The sequence below is a fragment of the Molothrus aeneus genome, chromosome 23, assembly GCF_037042795.1.
Source record: "Molothrus aeneus isolate 106 chromosome 23, BPBGC_Maene_1.0, whole genome shotgun sequence".
In the NCBI taxonomy this organism is placed as follows: Eukaryota; Metazoa; Chordata; class Aves; order Passeriformes; family Icteridae; genus Molothrus; species Molothrus aeneus.
Genome location: NC_089668.1, coordinates 3,928,716 through 3,944,004, shown reverse-complemented (window position 1 = coordinate 3,944,004; position 15,289 = coordinate 3,928,716). Strand labels below are relative to the sequence as shown.

Below are 15,289 nucleotides of genomic sequence, written 5' to 3'. Positions count from 1 at the left end.
CTGGCTGGGTGTGTGGTGTTTCACCCCACAGACACTTTTGCCTGGCTGGGTGTGTGGTGTTTCACCCCACAGACACTTTTGGCTGCCTGGGTGCTGCAGTTGGCACGTGGGGACAAGTCCAGGCCTGCAGGAGCTCTGGTGGTGCTGGGATGGAGCTTCCCCCCATAACAGGGGCTGCTCCTGGGGTTTCCCTCTGGCAGAGATCTTTAAGGGGATGGTGAAGGAAAGGAGTCAGTTCTGATGGAGGGTTTAGATCCAGAGACTGCTCTGACTGCTGCAGCTCTCTCCCATGAGTGTGTGTGCAGAACCAGGCTATGGATGCGATAGTTAAATGGATATTTTGTAAATCCAAATATTCTAACCCTAAAAACTAGGGTTTTTATAAGGAAAGGAAGTTCTGACTGGGCTGGTTGCTTTTGCTTTCACTGGGCTGTGCTGTCCTTTGTGATTCAGTCCTGATGGAAGGAGCTTCTGATACTGGAATCTATTCCTAGCTGGGAATGGCAGGGAAGCCTTGGCCCTAGTGCTCATTATAACCTGGCTGAGATAACATCCTTATCTCCCCCAAAAGCCAGGCAGTGCAGGGGTTGGCACCTGGATTTGTAACCCCTGCAGAGTCTGAGTGATGACAGCACTGACACCGTGCTGTTTGTCTGTCTGTGCAGGGAGCACCATGATGATAGTGATGGAGTACATGGGGAATGGCCTGCTGGACTCCTTCCTCAGGGTGAGTACTGGGGTGTCTACCCAGCTTGGACTCTCCTGGCTGTGTTCCCATGGCTGCCCTTTGGTTTTTCCTCTTCTGCTTTCACAGAAACACGAGGGGCAGCTGACGGGCACGCAGCTCATTTGCATGCTGCAGGGCATTGCCTCTGGCATGGCATACCTGGCAGAGATGGGCTATGTGCACAAGAGCCTGGCTGCCCACAAGGTCCTCGTCAGCAGCAGCCTGGCATGCAAGATCACAGGGTTCAGACAGCCTCAGGAAGACAAGATGGAAACCATCTTCTCCACCATGGTGAGCTGCATGTCCACATTCTATTGTCAACACTTTTCCTAGGCTCCCATCCCCTTCTTCAACTATGAACAGGGATTCTGCACCTTGGACTTCTTTCTCAGGTAGAAATCCAATGTTTTTGGTCAGGGACCTTCATAGCACCTTCATGCCTGCTCCAGCCACAGCCCTGCTGCACAAATCAGGGCAGAGGGGCTTGTGTTTGTACAGCTGTGGGATGGTTTTCCTTAAATATCAGTGTACAAAATGCTATCAGCTCTTCCTGGGGACATCCTCCTCTCCCATTAATATTTCAGGACTCACACTCCAGCGTAGCATACAGTTGCAGTGACATTTTAAACAAATTGAGGGAAAAGTTTTCTCTTAGCACTAAATGTGCTCCTGGCACATGGGTTTGCTTGGTGTCCACCCTGTGATGCCAGGCAGGGCACAATGAACAGTGAATGCCTACCTGGGAATTGCCAGCATTGGCCACATCCTGCTGGGCTCTCAGAAGGTTGCAGTTTATTGCAGCCCTGAGATATGTGAAAAGTCTCTGTTTCGGTCCACACGTTCGAAGAATGAGTCAGAGTTCTTCAGTTCTCAGTCTCAAAGCTGTTTATTGTATCTTATCCATAAAAATTTTTCTCCTGCCCTGCCAAGGTCTGTCCAGCAGGACAGTTCCAGGCACACTGCCTGCCCCGGGGCAGTGTTATCTTTTTATACTACAAACTACATATAACATGTTTACAATAACTTTCCAATACCTATCACCTGTGTTAGACAGTGAGCTTCTACTCTAAACCAATCCAAAAGTGCCACCATCACAGCAGAAGATGGAGGTAGAGAAGAAGAAGAAGAAGGCTGGACACGCCCAAGTCCCTCCATCTTGTCCTCAAAACCCCTATTCTAAAAAACCCCCAAATCTACTTTTTCACCTCGTGATAATTTTATTATTACACTACTTAAACTTCTGTGGCTTCCAGGTCTTCATACAAAGCTGGTAATTTGTTCCATGGGTCATAATCAAACCCACAGGTGTTCTGTGGGTCATAATCAAACCCACAGGCAGGGGTCCTGGCAACTCTGGACCCCCAGAGGGATGCACTGAGTTCTGACACTGGGCCAGTAAATGATAGATCATTCCTGCCCTTCTGCCTGTGCAGCGTGGGAAGAGCCTGGTGCTGTGGTCAGCCCCTGAGGCCATCCAGTATCAGCACTTCAGTCCTGCCAGCGACGTGTGGAGCTTCGGGATCGTCATGTGGGAAGTGATGTCCTACGGGGAGAGACCCTACTGGGACATGTCCCACCAGGATGTGAGTGCCCTGCAGCTGCTCAGTGCATGGTGCTGCAGCTGCAGGAGTGGCTGGGAGGCTTGCCCCAGGGTTTGCCTCTGGTTTGATGGCAGCAGCTGACCCCAGCCCCTCGTGTCGTGCAGGTGATGAAGGCTGTGGAGGATGGCTTCCGCCTGCCAGCCCCTGCCAACTGCCAGCCTCCCCTGCACCAGCTGATGCTCAACTGCTGGCAGAAGGACCGCAGCCAGAGGCCCAAGTTCTCACAGATCCACAATGCCTTGAGCAAGCTGGTGCAGAGCCTGGAGCCCCCAGAGTGCCCCAGCTCCACATGTCCCAGGTGACCACACCTGCCTGTCCCCCCCTGCCCTGCCATGCCCCACTCCCTGTTCACCACCCTCTCTGCTGGCAGGTCCCATGGCACGTCCATCCCCCTCTCCAAGAGAACCTTCTCAGCCTTCCCCTCGTTCAGCTCCGTGGGGGAGTGGCTGGAAGCCATAGAAATGGGCAGATACAAGGACAACTTCACTGCTGCAGGCTACTGCTACCTGGAGTCTGTGGCCAGGATGACAGCCCAGTAAGTGACCTCTTCTCCTGGCTGTAATCTCGTGTGTGGGTGTGATGGTGTTCACAGGGGTCCAAGGATGAGGGAAGAGATGAGGATCTGACGTTTCAGAAGGCTGATTTATTATTTTATTATATATATCATATTAAAACTATACTGAAAGAATAAAGGATTTCATCAGAAGGCTAGCTAAGAATAGAATAGGAAAGAATGATAACAAAAGCTTATCTCTCAGACAGAGTCCAAGACAGCTGGACTGTGAATGGCCATTGATTAAAAACAACCACATGAGACCAATCCCAGATGCACCTGTTGCATTCCACAGCAGCAGATAACCATTGTTTACATTTTGTTCCTGAGGCCTCTCAGCTTCTCAGGAGGAAAAATCCTAAGGAAAGGATTCTTCATAAAAGATGTCTGTGACATGTGGGTGCAGTGGGAGCAACGTTTCCTGCCCCTGCCAGAGAGCAGAGCCCATCCAGAGTGATTTACTGATAACCTGTGGTGCTGCAGCACAGGGTGGTGGGCTCAGAGCTGTCCCACACTGGTGTGCTGCAGGCTCCTGTTAGCCCAGAATGCCTGGTCAGGGTCAGTGCTGCTTTGGCTGGGGCTAAAGCTTGGGGATTTTTTATTTATGCATTTTCTTACTTGGGCATGTGTGGAATGGGCACTGCCTGGCCTGGAAGCAGTTACTGTTGGGGCACACGGTGGTCATGGTGATGTGAAATGCACATCAAGAATGTGGATAACTAATCCTGTAATCTGTTCATAAGCAATGTCTCTTGTTGAGCTGTCAAGTCTCCAGAGGCAGGTGGTGGCTGGGAATTACCCAGGCAGCTGAGGCTCGGGAGTTTCTTGGAACACTGACAGTTTTTATTGCTGGGGCTGCCCTGCCCTGGTTCCTCTTGCCTCTGCAGCGTGTGCAAGGGTGCAGTGATTCCCAAATGGGAATCAAGTTAGTTCATCTCCAGATCCTTTTATATTCATTAGCCACATCTTAAGTCCTGTAAATACACACTTGAGAAGTGTGTATGGTTAACCCAGTGATGCTTAACCCATGCCTAGCAGCAAGGAAGGGGAGAAGGTGGGGAGAAGGTTGTGTTCTGGGGGAGTGGCTGCAAGCTGAGCTTGTGTGTAAGGGTTGTGTGTGCTGGCTGATGTGGGGCTCATTTTGCAGAGACATCCTGAGCCTGGGCATCACTCTGGCAGAGCACCAGAAGACCCTCCTGAGTGGGATCCAGAGCCTGCGGGCCCAGGTGATCCGGATGCACGGCCGGGGCGTGCAGGTGTGAGCCCGTGTGTGCAGAGGGGCAGAGCAGCCCCTGCTCCCGGGGAGGAGAGACCTGCTGGGCCAGCCAGCCCCACCTCTGAAACCTGGGGGTCTCAGGTGGGCTGTGGGAACTGCTGGGTGCTGCCAAACACGTGGTGGGAGAGCAGGGCTTCTGTCCCCTGTGCCAGCCCAGCATCCCCAGGGCGGGGCCTGGGGGACGTGGCTCTCCCCAGGGCTGTTTGTAAGATGAGTCAAACTGTAGTGATGCCATTTCATGTGGTAGTTGAGTTCACAGGGTGGGATGGACCTTTTTGCACTGTCTTAATCCAGAGCCAACACTTCTGTGTCTAGTATCCTGCTGGTGAATCCATGGGGACTTTTATACAGCCTGACAGATCACAGCAACCCCACAAGGAGTTTTTATTGCTTTTATATTTAGAAAGCAGCTCTCACCCAATGCCCAACTCCTGGAAGGTGACTTTCCCCATCTGTGCTGAAGGAAACTCTTTCCCAGTTGCATCCCTTCTGCTCCATGAGCTACTTCACAGAGTTTTGACACCTCACTTGGTGAACAAAACCAAATATTCTCCAGTAAAGCACAGAGGAAATGGTGCTGGCTGCATCCATGCAATCCACACTTTGTTTTGTGAGCACTGTGCTGCCTTCCTGGCACGCTGGCAGCTCCCAGAGCTGCAGCCTGATCCCTGAGAAGACATAAATAGCATCTTAATAATACAACTTTCCTTGAGGTTTGTTAATTAAATGGGTATTTGCAGCCCTTTATGGAGTTTTGTAAGGTTTTATTGTGATCTGTAAGTGTCTCAAGTGAATTATTAATGCTGAAAGGCAAAGATTTACATAGGGGATGAAGGCTGTAGGAGATGCTCAGAGTCTGGTTGGAAATCTGCTCCAGTCAGACCCTGTTGTTGGCTGCTCTGAGAGGATGAGGATGTGAATGAGGATTGAGTGCAGGGTCCCTTGGGGCTGGCAGGGTGACCTCTCTGCCCAGGAGAGTGCTGCATATGCTCTGGGGAAAACAAGATCTCTCCTTCCTGTCTCCTCTGCAGTTCAAACCATGCCTCTTGTGACCCTCCCCAGAGTTTCTTGGTCAGTGTTTTTAACAGAAATCATTTCTCCAAGTCTGGCCCATTCCAGTCAGGTTGGTCACTTGCCATCCCCCTGTTTCCCAGCCTGAAGAGCAATAGCAGTGACCTAAGCCCTGCATTTAGTGAAATGCCTGATCCCAAGGATCAAGTGCAATTTGTGTGCTCTCTGTGTTTACATTTTATCTCTAGAGAAAGCATATTACAGCTCTCTAGGCAGGGGCTTGAACCAGCTTGGTTCTGGTTCTTGGTTCTGGTTCTTGGTTCTCCCCTCTCCCTGCTGGTGCTGCCTGTTGGGATGCAGGAGCCATGCTGGGAAGTTGCTGCTGGAGGAGCTGGCTCCAGGCTGGTTCAGGAGATCTGGAGACATCTAGGGCTTGGTGGTGAGGTGGCAGTGTGCCTCAGTTTGGAAAACAAACCTGGCCATGAGCAGGCAGCACCGTGTTCCCTTGAGTCCCCCAGAAGAGACCCTGCCTCCAGAAAAAGGAATGTGACAAGAGCCAGCTCTGGGTGCCTCTTGTGGCCACTAAAATCTGCTTTTCTGTCCCTCTGGATGCTGCCCAGCTGGAAAGGGATGAACCTCAGCTCAGTTATCTGTGGTCATGGCTGTTTCCCTGGGCTGCAGTGGCTGGGGGCTGGCCAGGGCTCAAATCTGAGCACCTGTTGGTTTGATCACCAAACTCCCAAAAAACTCACTTCCTTTTCAAACCAGGACACTCCTGTAGTAGCTGTGGCTGTGTGGAGGGGTCCCACAGGAGCTGAGCTCTGGGGTGGGCTCTGACTCAGCAGAAACAGGAGTCAGCAGCTCTCCTGCTCTCTCCCACAAGGAAGGAAAGGAAAGCCCCCCATGGAAGCAGCCTCCTAGCCCAGTTTTTTTGCAAGAATAAACACTTTTAATTGAGCTCTCACCAACACAAGATAACAAAATTTGTAGATTAAGCTATAGATTGTTGTTATGATATTAAAATTAACTTGCATCCTCTCAGCTTCTCTCCTTGGGGAAGTAGTATAATTAAATTAATCAGCAAGGCTGTTTTGCAGCTGCAAGGGAAATGCCTCAAAATGACCCTGATCTCTTCCCATCCAGCCTCTGGCATGTCACAAGGCTCTTGCCTTCTCCACGGGCTGGAGCAGCATCTGCAACACTCCCCTCACTAGAAACCAAATGGGAATCAAGGTGGTTCATCCCCAGATGCTTTTCTATTCATTAGCCACATCTTAAGTACTGTAAATACACACTTGAGAAGTCAATATATATTTTTATAAGCTTGAGACAAATGTAATATAATATTATAAAGGACTCTGTGTGCATCTCATGTTTGAACTATAGTCAGACATCTCCAGGGAATCTCAGTTGGTTTGGAATATTATTTATTAACAATGACAATAATAATAATAGTTATTATAAATGCTAATAAAAATCTATTGACATTTTTTAAAATTTTGTATTTATTGAACCACTGTTGAAGCTGGCAATAAAGAGATATCTAAATACCTGAGTAAAACCAACCCATAATCCTGCCCTGGTTTGTCTGAGTGGGTCATTTCAGTGTTCTGGGGGGAAATGCCACTTTATCAAAGGTGCCATGTGGTAAGGGACAGTTTTAGTAGCATCAAGGTGTGAAGTGATGCTTTGTTTTGTCAAATGACATCTGTGCTAAGGTGAGCTGACACCTGTAGAGGGGCTGGAGGGGTGGTTTCTTGATAGTGACATTTTGTGGGGAGGAAAAGCACCTGCTTTGCTTTGCTGGTGCATGTTGTGGTGTCAGAAAGGTGCATGGGCTGGCCTGTGGGCCAGGTGCTGTTCAGAGAGGTGGGAATCCCTCCCACCACCCCTCAGCATTCATTGCATGGTGAAAGTGAAACCCAGGACTCAGCTGGCACCACCAGCAGGTTTGGGTTTTGGGGAGAGCAAGGGAGGAGCCAGGGCTGTTCCTCCTGCCCCTCACTGCCCCACAGCAGCCCAGACATGGAATCATCACCTTCCCCCTTCCTCAGACATGAAATCATCACCTTCCCCCTTCCTCAGACATGAAATCATCACCTTCCCCTTCCCCCTGTGGGCTCTCACTGCAGAGAGGCTGCCAGACCCAGGGTGCAGGGCTCAGGTGAGCCTGGCCTTGCTGCCATCTGTACCGGGCAGTGCCCTGGGAAGGTTAAAAAGAACCTGGCTCTGGAGGAGGAGCAAGGTTTGAATGTGAATAATGGCTGATTATCAGGAAGAGCAGGTGCCATTTGTCATGGTAATCAGTGATCTGTCAGTTCAAGTGAGCTCCTTTCCTCCTGTTCTTCACCTCCCACGTGTGCCTGGAGAGCCCTGAACAGGCTGGGACATGGCCAGACCCCTCAGCTCCTCCTGCCCCACCAAGGATGGGTTCCCAGTGCCACCCTGGGCTACCCCAGTGCCACCTTGGGCTGTCCCCAGCGCCCTGCACCACCCACCTCAGCCAGGATCAGGTGGGTGCCCCTGCACTGGCTGGCCAAGGGGTGCCCATGGGGAGACAGATGTGGGGATTTGAGGCACAACTGGATCACCCTGGAGCAGGGCTGGGTGACAGGATTGGGTGACATTGGCACAGGGCTGGGTGACACTGGCACAGGGCAGGGTGACATTGGACAGGATTGGGTGACACTGGCACAGGGCAGGGTGACATTTGTGCGTTGCCACTCAGAGCAGGGCCATGTGCACAGCAGCAAGAGCAGCCTGGCAGGCACAGCAGCCATTGAATTACACAATTATAAACAACTTCAGCCTTTTTATCTTCCTGGGGCTGCCAGGCACCTTCAGCAGCACACAAAGAGCAGCTGTTATCGCTCAGCACAGCAGCTCCTCCTGGGCAGCTGCCACCCCTGAAGGGGCACAGCCAAAAGCAGAGGAGCTGTGCTGTGCCAGCAGGTCCAGGTGTGTCCCAGAGCCACTGTCACAGCATGGCCATGGATGCCCATGGAAGCTGGGTTTTCTTTTTTTCTGCCACCTCCAGAGCCCCAGGAGCAGGAGCAAAGGGGAAGGAGGACAGACACGAGGTTGTTCAGAGGTTTCTGGAGTTTCTGTAACAATGAAAAGCATTTACAAGGTGTTCTCCCCAGGCACCTGCTCCCACACCCTGTTTTTAAAGGATGATGTCTGGCTTAGAGGATGTCAGTAATTAAAAAGTCATTTTAATGAGCTCTGGCTTATTGGCAGACCAGACTTTCAGGAGCTGATGTGCCAGGAGGAGCATTGCAGTGTTCATAGAGCTCTCTGGAAAGCAGCCACTGCTGGTGGTGCTGCACAGCTCTCAGGGTGGCAGTGGTGCCAAGCCAGGGTCACCCCCCTGCCTGCTCTGCTGCTGGGCACCTCCTTGGGTGCTGTGGCAAATCCCTGCTGTCTCAGGATCTCTGCTGCTCACAGTGACCCTGAAATATTTTAAAAAGTCTCTTTTCCCAGCCCAGCGGTCGAAGAAGGAGTCAGAGCTCTTCAGTTCTCAGTCTCAAGGTTGTTTATTGTTTCTTATCTATAAAATTCTTTGTCCTGTCCAGCCTAGGTCCGTTCAGCAGGTCAGACAGAGGCACTCTGGTGTTATCTTTTTATACTAAAAACTACCTGTACAATATTTACAATAACTTCCCAATACCTATCACCTGTGTTAGACAGTGAGCTTCTACTCTAAACCAATCTAAAAATGCCAACATCACCCAGAAGATGGAGGCCAAGAAGAAGAAGGAGAAAGGCTGGACATGCCCAGATTCCTCCATCTTGCCTCCCTGAACTCCCATTCTAAAAACCTCAAAAAGTCTATTTTTCACCCTGTGACAAACTGATTATTATTCTACTTATACTTTTGTGGCTTGCAGATCCTCATATAAGGTTGGTAATTTGCTCCATGGGTCCTAATCAAACTCACAGGTGTCTTGGGCTCTGTGCCAGGGTCTCTGAGCCCCCTGGCAGGGGTCCTGGCAGTCCAGGACAGCCAGAGGGATGTCCTGAATTCCAACACCCTGGCACCTGCAGCATGTGGGGAGCTGCCCTTGCTGTGCCCTGCGTGGTGGGAGCCCACTCACTGCTGGGTGTGAGCCCTGAACATTTCTATTGACTCCCACAGGACTGAAATTCCAAAATGGGGCTGAAATAAAGCAGAAGCATCACATCCCTGTGGGAGCTCTCAATCATCTGCTCCAGAGGCACCCTGGGGAAGCGTTTGGAAAAGAATTTAGAACTGGGCAATTCAGGTTTTTCTTGCAAATCCCTCCTGTGTAATGAAGCCTGTTCCTGGTGGCTTGTTCCCAGGAGAATATTGTGTCTCTGTTTGCTGGAAGCTAAATGCAGCCCAGGTGTGATGGGGAAGTGATAGCTCAGGTTTTAGCTTTTATATTTTTTAGATTCTGAGCTGATTTAGTTTGTGGGTCTGAGCTTCACATCAGGGGATGCTGAGCTCTGTGCACAGAGCAGGGAGACAAAACAATTCCTGCTCCAGCTGGGCACCAAGGACAAATGATCCAAATCTCAGCCCAAGAGCACAAACAGCGTGGGCTGGAGAGAGAAAAACAAGCAGGGTGGGACTGCAGGGGCTAAAGCTGGAATGGGACAATGAACTGCAAGGTGCAAATGGAGCAGAACTGATCCCAGGGAGAGACCCCCCTGAGCAGTCATGCATTTTGTGACCATTTGGGTTCATCTTGGGTGCAGCCCTGGCTGGGCTCTTGTGCTGCCCAAGGTGCATCCATTGAGGCCTTTTAATAAATCCCTAATTATTCTTTAGTTCTGCCTTGTCTCTGTTCTGGGGCAGCCTTCTCAAGGCATCAGCAGCAGTGGGGAGCAGCCAGTGCTGCCAGACCTGGCTCACAAACCCTGTTGCTGCAGGCCCAGGGACTCCTGGAGTCCTGAGCAGGAGGTGCTGGGGCTGTCCCCTCAGGCAGCCCTAAGGGTGGCACTCAGCCCTGGGGGTTCATGCTGTTAAATATTTTTAAGTAAATTCTATTAAACACTAGGAGGCAAAAAGATTAAGAGGGCAATGAAGAAGATTTTTGTGAGATTTAGGTGTTCCTGGGTGATGGCAATTCCGTGTTGGATAAATGGCTGTTTGTGAGTGTAAATACAGGCTCCCAGGGTAATGGGATGTACATCAGGAATGCTGTACACCCCTGGAGAAAAACAGGCACCTCAAAAATGAGGAGAGTTTCCCTGAGCTGGTTAAAGTCATTGCTAGAAGTGCTGTCCCTCCTGAGGAGAGCTGGGTGGATCTGTGAGGCACACACTGTCTCACAGCAATGCTCAAATCCCTGCCTTGCCTCAGGGGGAAAAGGATGTGTTAGGTATCACATCACACTGCATCAAAATGAGAAGTGGCACAATGAATCCAACTCCCCAAAATAAAACTTTCTTCCAGAAATAGGCTTATCACTGTCAATTTTAAACTCTTGCCAAAGAAGCGTGATTTGAGACAGGTTCCTCTTGCCAGTGATTTACAGTGGTGGGTGTGTTTAATCACTATTTCTGATAGCAAGAGTCTAAAAGGAGGTGTTTCTATTCAAAGGTCCAAACCCAGATCCTAAATGCAGCTCTGATCCAGCACAGCTGGGAGGAGAGAGCACAAAGCACAGTGTGAAGGAAAAGGAGCTTTTCCTCCATTTCCCCAACACCATGGTGGTGGCACAGGGGGCTCTGGGCAGGACCACTGCCCCACCCAGCCAGAGCACTGGCCCCTGCACCTCAGGACCCTGAGGGGTTTTAAGGGGTTATTTAGAGACAAAATCTTACAAAACTCTGCAGGGAGGGAGAGGATCCTGCCTGGTTAACAAACTGTGAGAAAGGCATCAGGGTAGCAGCCTGGGGAATGGCCTTTGTCTGGAGAAAGGCCTGATGTGCCATGCATGGCACTGATCCCAGTGGCTCCATGTTGGGGAAGATGGAACAGGAAAGCCTTATAAATATGATTGCCTGGCAAAAGATTTTGAGAATGTGGAAACTCTAAGTGAGATTGAAATGAAAGCAAGCTTTGAGATCCCTCAGTTACTGAACAACTGGAAAACAATGGCATGGCCAGCTGAAGGTGATCCCCTTTTGATCAAACAATCCCCTCTGCTTGCAGACAGGCCCAAGGCTCAGAGCAGACCCTGCCAGCTTGGCAGAAAGGGCCCAAGGAGGAGTTTTTAGGGTTTAAAATGTAACCCAGTGTGGTAATGTAATGATTCTTACAGGCTGTATGGAAATGCTGTAGGATTTGTATCTTGGACTAGATTGGTTAGTGAGAATCAGAATATTCAGCACTGGAGAAGATTTATGGTATTGGAACAGGAACTTCAGTCTCTCATCCTCTTTACCACACTCTTGCCTCTCTTTCCCTCTCTCTCCCTCTCTCAGTCCTGCTCTGAGCTGTGCCTTGCCCTTTGCAATTAACCCACAACTTCCAAGCCCTGGCTTCAGAGATCTCTTTTCTCCATCTGTCCTGACCATTCTACCCCTGACACTCCTACAGCTCCCCTATTCCTTCTCTAGGGGATGGGATGGTGACATGCTCCTGGGCTGTTCTACTGCAAAGAAGAAACCCTGCAATGCCCCCAGAGCAGCACAGGGAACCCTCTGAGGCACCAGCCTGTGGCTGGTGGGACCCTGTGAGACCGTGTCTGGGATGGGCTGTTTGGGTCCACTCTACAACAGGACCCTTCAAGGCTGAGGCAGGGGCTCTGTCACTGGCTTGAGCAATGTTTCAAACAGATCATTTATTTTCATTAGACTTGTACCAATATCTCTGTCCCAGTGTTCCTGATGCAGGTCGACAGCAGTCCTCAGGAATGCTTTAATTGTGTTTTCCTGGCTTTGCACAGCTCTTATCTAATGCCTTCTGGCTTCATTAGATTAGACACCTCTTGTCCCGAGGATGTTGTCATGTTTTCAAATGGCTTCAATCAGCACCTCCCAGGCTCTGGCTATTTCAGGATACAATAAAGCTGAACCTCATCCAGGCTGGTGAGTAATGGAGGTGCATCTCCCACCCCCGTGCAGCCTGGCTTTAAATTTGCCTGCCTGACATCCTGTAGCTGCAGGCAGAACACAATTAAACCTCTTGTCTTTCAGGCATTGTCCACGCTCACACACAGCTCAGGAGGAAGAGCACAGCAACAGCAACCGAGTTTCTAATGATCTTGTCATCCAGAACAGCAGAGAGAGATAAATGAAAGAGTGAGGAAGCAGCCAAGATCAAAGGCAGCTCTCCAGATGTCCAGGGCATGGCAGGTTGCAGGCTGGCTGTGCTCATCTCCTCAGACCCACGCTGGCACAGGGTACAGGGACGTGTCCTCAGTGCCAGGGAGTGAAACGCAGAGGGAGCAGCCTAAGCCCACCCAGCACCAGTGCTGGGGGCTTCTCTCCAGGTTTGACTGCTCACAAACCTCATTCTGCAGGAGCCTTCACCAGCCCGTGTCCCCACCACCCAGCTGCAAAGTGCCCACAGGCTCAGGAAGGAAACCGAGGTGGGAAGGGACAAACCAGACCCCAGGCTGGGGGCAGAGACCCCCAGGTGCACTCTGGGGGAGGGCTGATGGCTCCAGGACAGTCCCTGCACTGTGTGTCCCTCCTGGAGCCCAGCACACCAGTCCCTAGCACAGCAATCCCAGGCACTCTCCCCTGGCAGGAGAATTTCCTCAGCCCTATCTTCTTATCATGAGCCACCACAATATCAGCATCGATCCCCTTCACCCCACAGGCAGTATTTTGACTTCTGGAATTCATCTTACCTAGCAAGGGACTCTAAGTATATCCCAGACAATTTCCTCTCCTCATTTTTAATAATCTCTTTCAGCCTTAAATTCATTTTTGAAAATATGTGTTGGGATGATGGGCTTTTTATCACAGCTGATGGACAATATTCATCACACCTGTGTCCTACTCCTCACAACACACACACACACACATTCCTTACAGCACTCCTGCATCAATTTGAACAGCACTTAATTCATTACAGCCCCATCACTGCCTGTGCCTGCTCTCCTCAACAATGGCACTGGTGATTTGTCACTTGGGTCCCTGTAGGCAGCTCTGTCCCACCCTGCAGAGCCACTGTCACTCCCTGAGCCATGGGACAGGGTGGAATGGCCCCGTTCAAGCACAGCAGGTGTAAAGGGTGCTTGTGCAAACCCAGGGCACTGGGAATATTTCCCTGTCTGCTCTGGGGTGCTTTGATTTCTAGGGGAGCACTGACTTTGACCCTCATTCATGGAGAAAGTTTCCTAAACTCCAGAATAGACCAGAATGCACTAGGGTGTGAAATAGATTATAGAGAGTAGTGTAGATTTATCACTTAGGTGGGAAATTTAGGTTTTAGGATTTTTAGTAGGTTGTAGATGGAAGCAAAAACCTGAAGACCAAAAAGATCCAGTGTGTCTCTCTTTCCTGACACAAAATCACTCCAGGAGTGTTTTTCCCCCTGGGAGGGCCCAGCCAGAATCCCAGAAGTTGAGGAATCAGCAACAGGAACCCAACAGCTGCTTCACTGTCCCCACCCTGGAAAGCTCCAGGTGGCAGAGCAGAAGCAAAAAACCCTTTTCTGTCCAGGATCTCTTGTCTCACTGGGCACAGCAGGGCTGAGGACACGTGCTGGGGCTGTGCTGGCACATCCTCCCAACCCTGAGCCCTGGGGACAGCACCAGTGGTGCCTCTCTGGGCCCCCAACTCAGTCAGGGTCCCCAGGACAGCAGCTCCTTTAGAAAAACTCCTCCAGCAAATTCCCCCTTTGCTAGAAATTGGGCAGGACCAATGGTGTCTCTCTGGGCCCCCAACTCAGTCAGGAAACACAGGTTTTTGGTGGAATTACACAGGTCAGGGGAGAGAGCTGCATGTGCTGTCCTGCACCTTCAAATCAAGAACTCCTGCATGAAAAATCTGCCTGGAGATGGCTCTAATTTGTTCCAAACCATCATCCTTTCCATCAGCAGGCAGGGAATTGTGATCTATTTATGTCTTACACTGCCATTGAATCAAATGGCACCTGGAAGATGTTGAGGATGACAGAGCTCAGACCCAGCACAGCCCAGCACAGGGGCCTCACTGATTATTATTTCTCAGATCAAGTTTCACATTTCCATTAATAATTTGGGCAGAAATGTGGAGTTCTCACAGCACAGCTCAGCACACACCAAGCCCCGCAGGCCACAGGAAGCCCTGAGGAAGCAGGGCTGAGCTCTGGCACAGTCAGGGGAAGCAGAAATGCTTTTTCCCTGCCAGGCTGCACTTACCCAGCCCTGGGGAAACAGCCACATGCTTGTTCCCTGTGCAGCTTTCTCTTTCCTAAGGGAAACTTCTTTTGGAAGAGCTTTGGTCTTAAAAATTGCAACTGGAGCTTTTAAATTAGTGTTGATTTAAAAAGAATTGCCCTAGGTCAGCTAAAAATACTAGTTAATTTTGTTTTCATTTTTTAAAGCAGAATCTCAACTTACACATCCAAAAGCACATCCATTTTTTTATTTACAGCTCAACTAATTGATACCTTTAATTAATTAATATGTGCACAGCAGAGCAAGGCAGGTGTAGGTGTAGCTGAGTGGGATATGTTATTGCCACCTGCAGTTAGGACTCAGAATCTGCTGAAACCTCTCAAAGAGAGTTTTCCAAATCCATGGTATAGACATGAAGTCTTCCATACAATAAAGTGCTTGCTCTGCAAAAGAAATTCATGTATAAATGCTGTTCTATAAGCTTTGCCACACCCTGCACCAAAGAGCTCTGACTGCAGTTTATCTCCATTTTAACCATGCTGCAGGCCTGGTTTTGCCAAAAGTAGAACTTTTCAAATATACAAAAGGTTCCAAAGTCTCAACATCCCTGTTTATAGCCCCATAAAGAGGCTTAAATAAAGGACAAAGAGGCATCTTTGGAAAGGACAGTGCAGCAGCTTCCAAAGAAACAGGTTTTTTTTCAAGAAAAAGAAAATTCTAGACAAAGTTAGAGAGAAGCAGAGTTGTTTACTCTGAACATGGCCCTTAACATGCCAATCATCAGGCTTGCTGCCCACTTGCTAATCTGCAAGCCCAAGAGAAGTGTCATGGTTTCGACCTTAAAGGAAATTTTCAACTAATTTTATTTCTCTCCAA

General features: G+C 50.0%; 1 protein-coding gene across 1 annotated transcript in view; it reads left to right on the top strand.

The window, feature by feature from the left end:
• EPHA10 (EPH receptor A10) overlaps nucleotides 1-6,746 on the top strand; it is a 33,658-nt gene extending 26,912 nt beyond the window's left edge. Inside the window, exons 12-17 of the mRNA XM_066564677.1 lie at nucleotides 666-727; nucleotides 815-1,018; nucleotides 2,161-2,310; nucleotides 2,433-2,626; nucleotides 2,699-2,863; nucleotides 4,029-6,746. Of these exons, the coding sequence (XP_066420774.1) occupies nucleotides 666-727; nucleotides 815-1,018; nucleotides 2,161-2,310; nucleotides 2,433-2,626; nucleotides 2,699-2,863; nucleotides 4,029-4,143 (890 nt within the window). The 3' untranslated portion in view covers nucleotides 4,144-6,746. The remainder of the gene's footprint in view (nucleotides 1-665; nucleotides 728-814; nucleotides 1,019-2,160; nucleotides 2,311-2,432; nucleotides 2,627-2,698; nucleotides 2,864-4,028) is intronic.
• The last annotated feature ends 8,543 nt before the right edge of the window (nucleotides 6,747-15,289 follow it).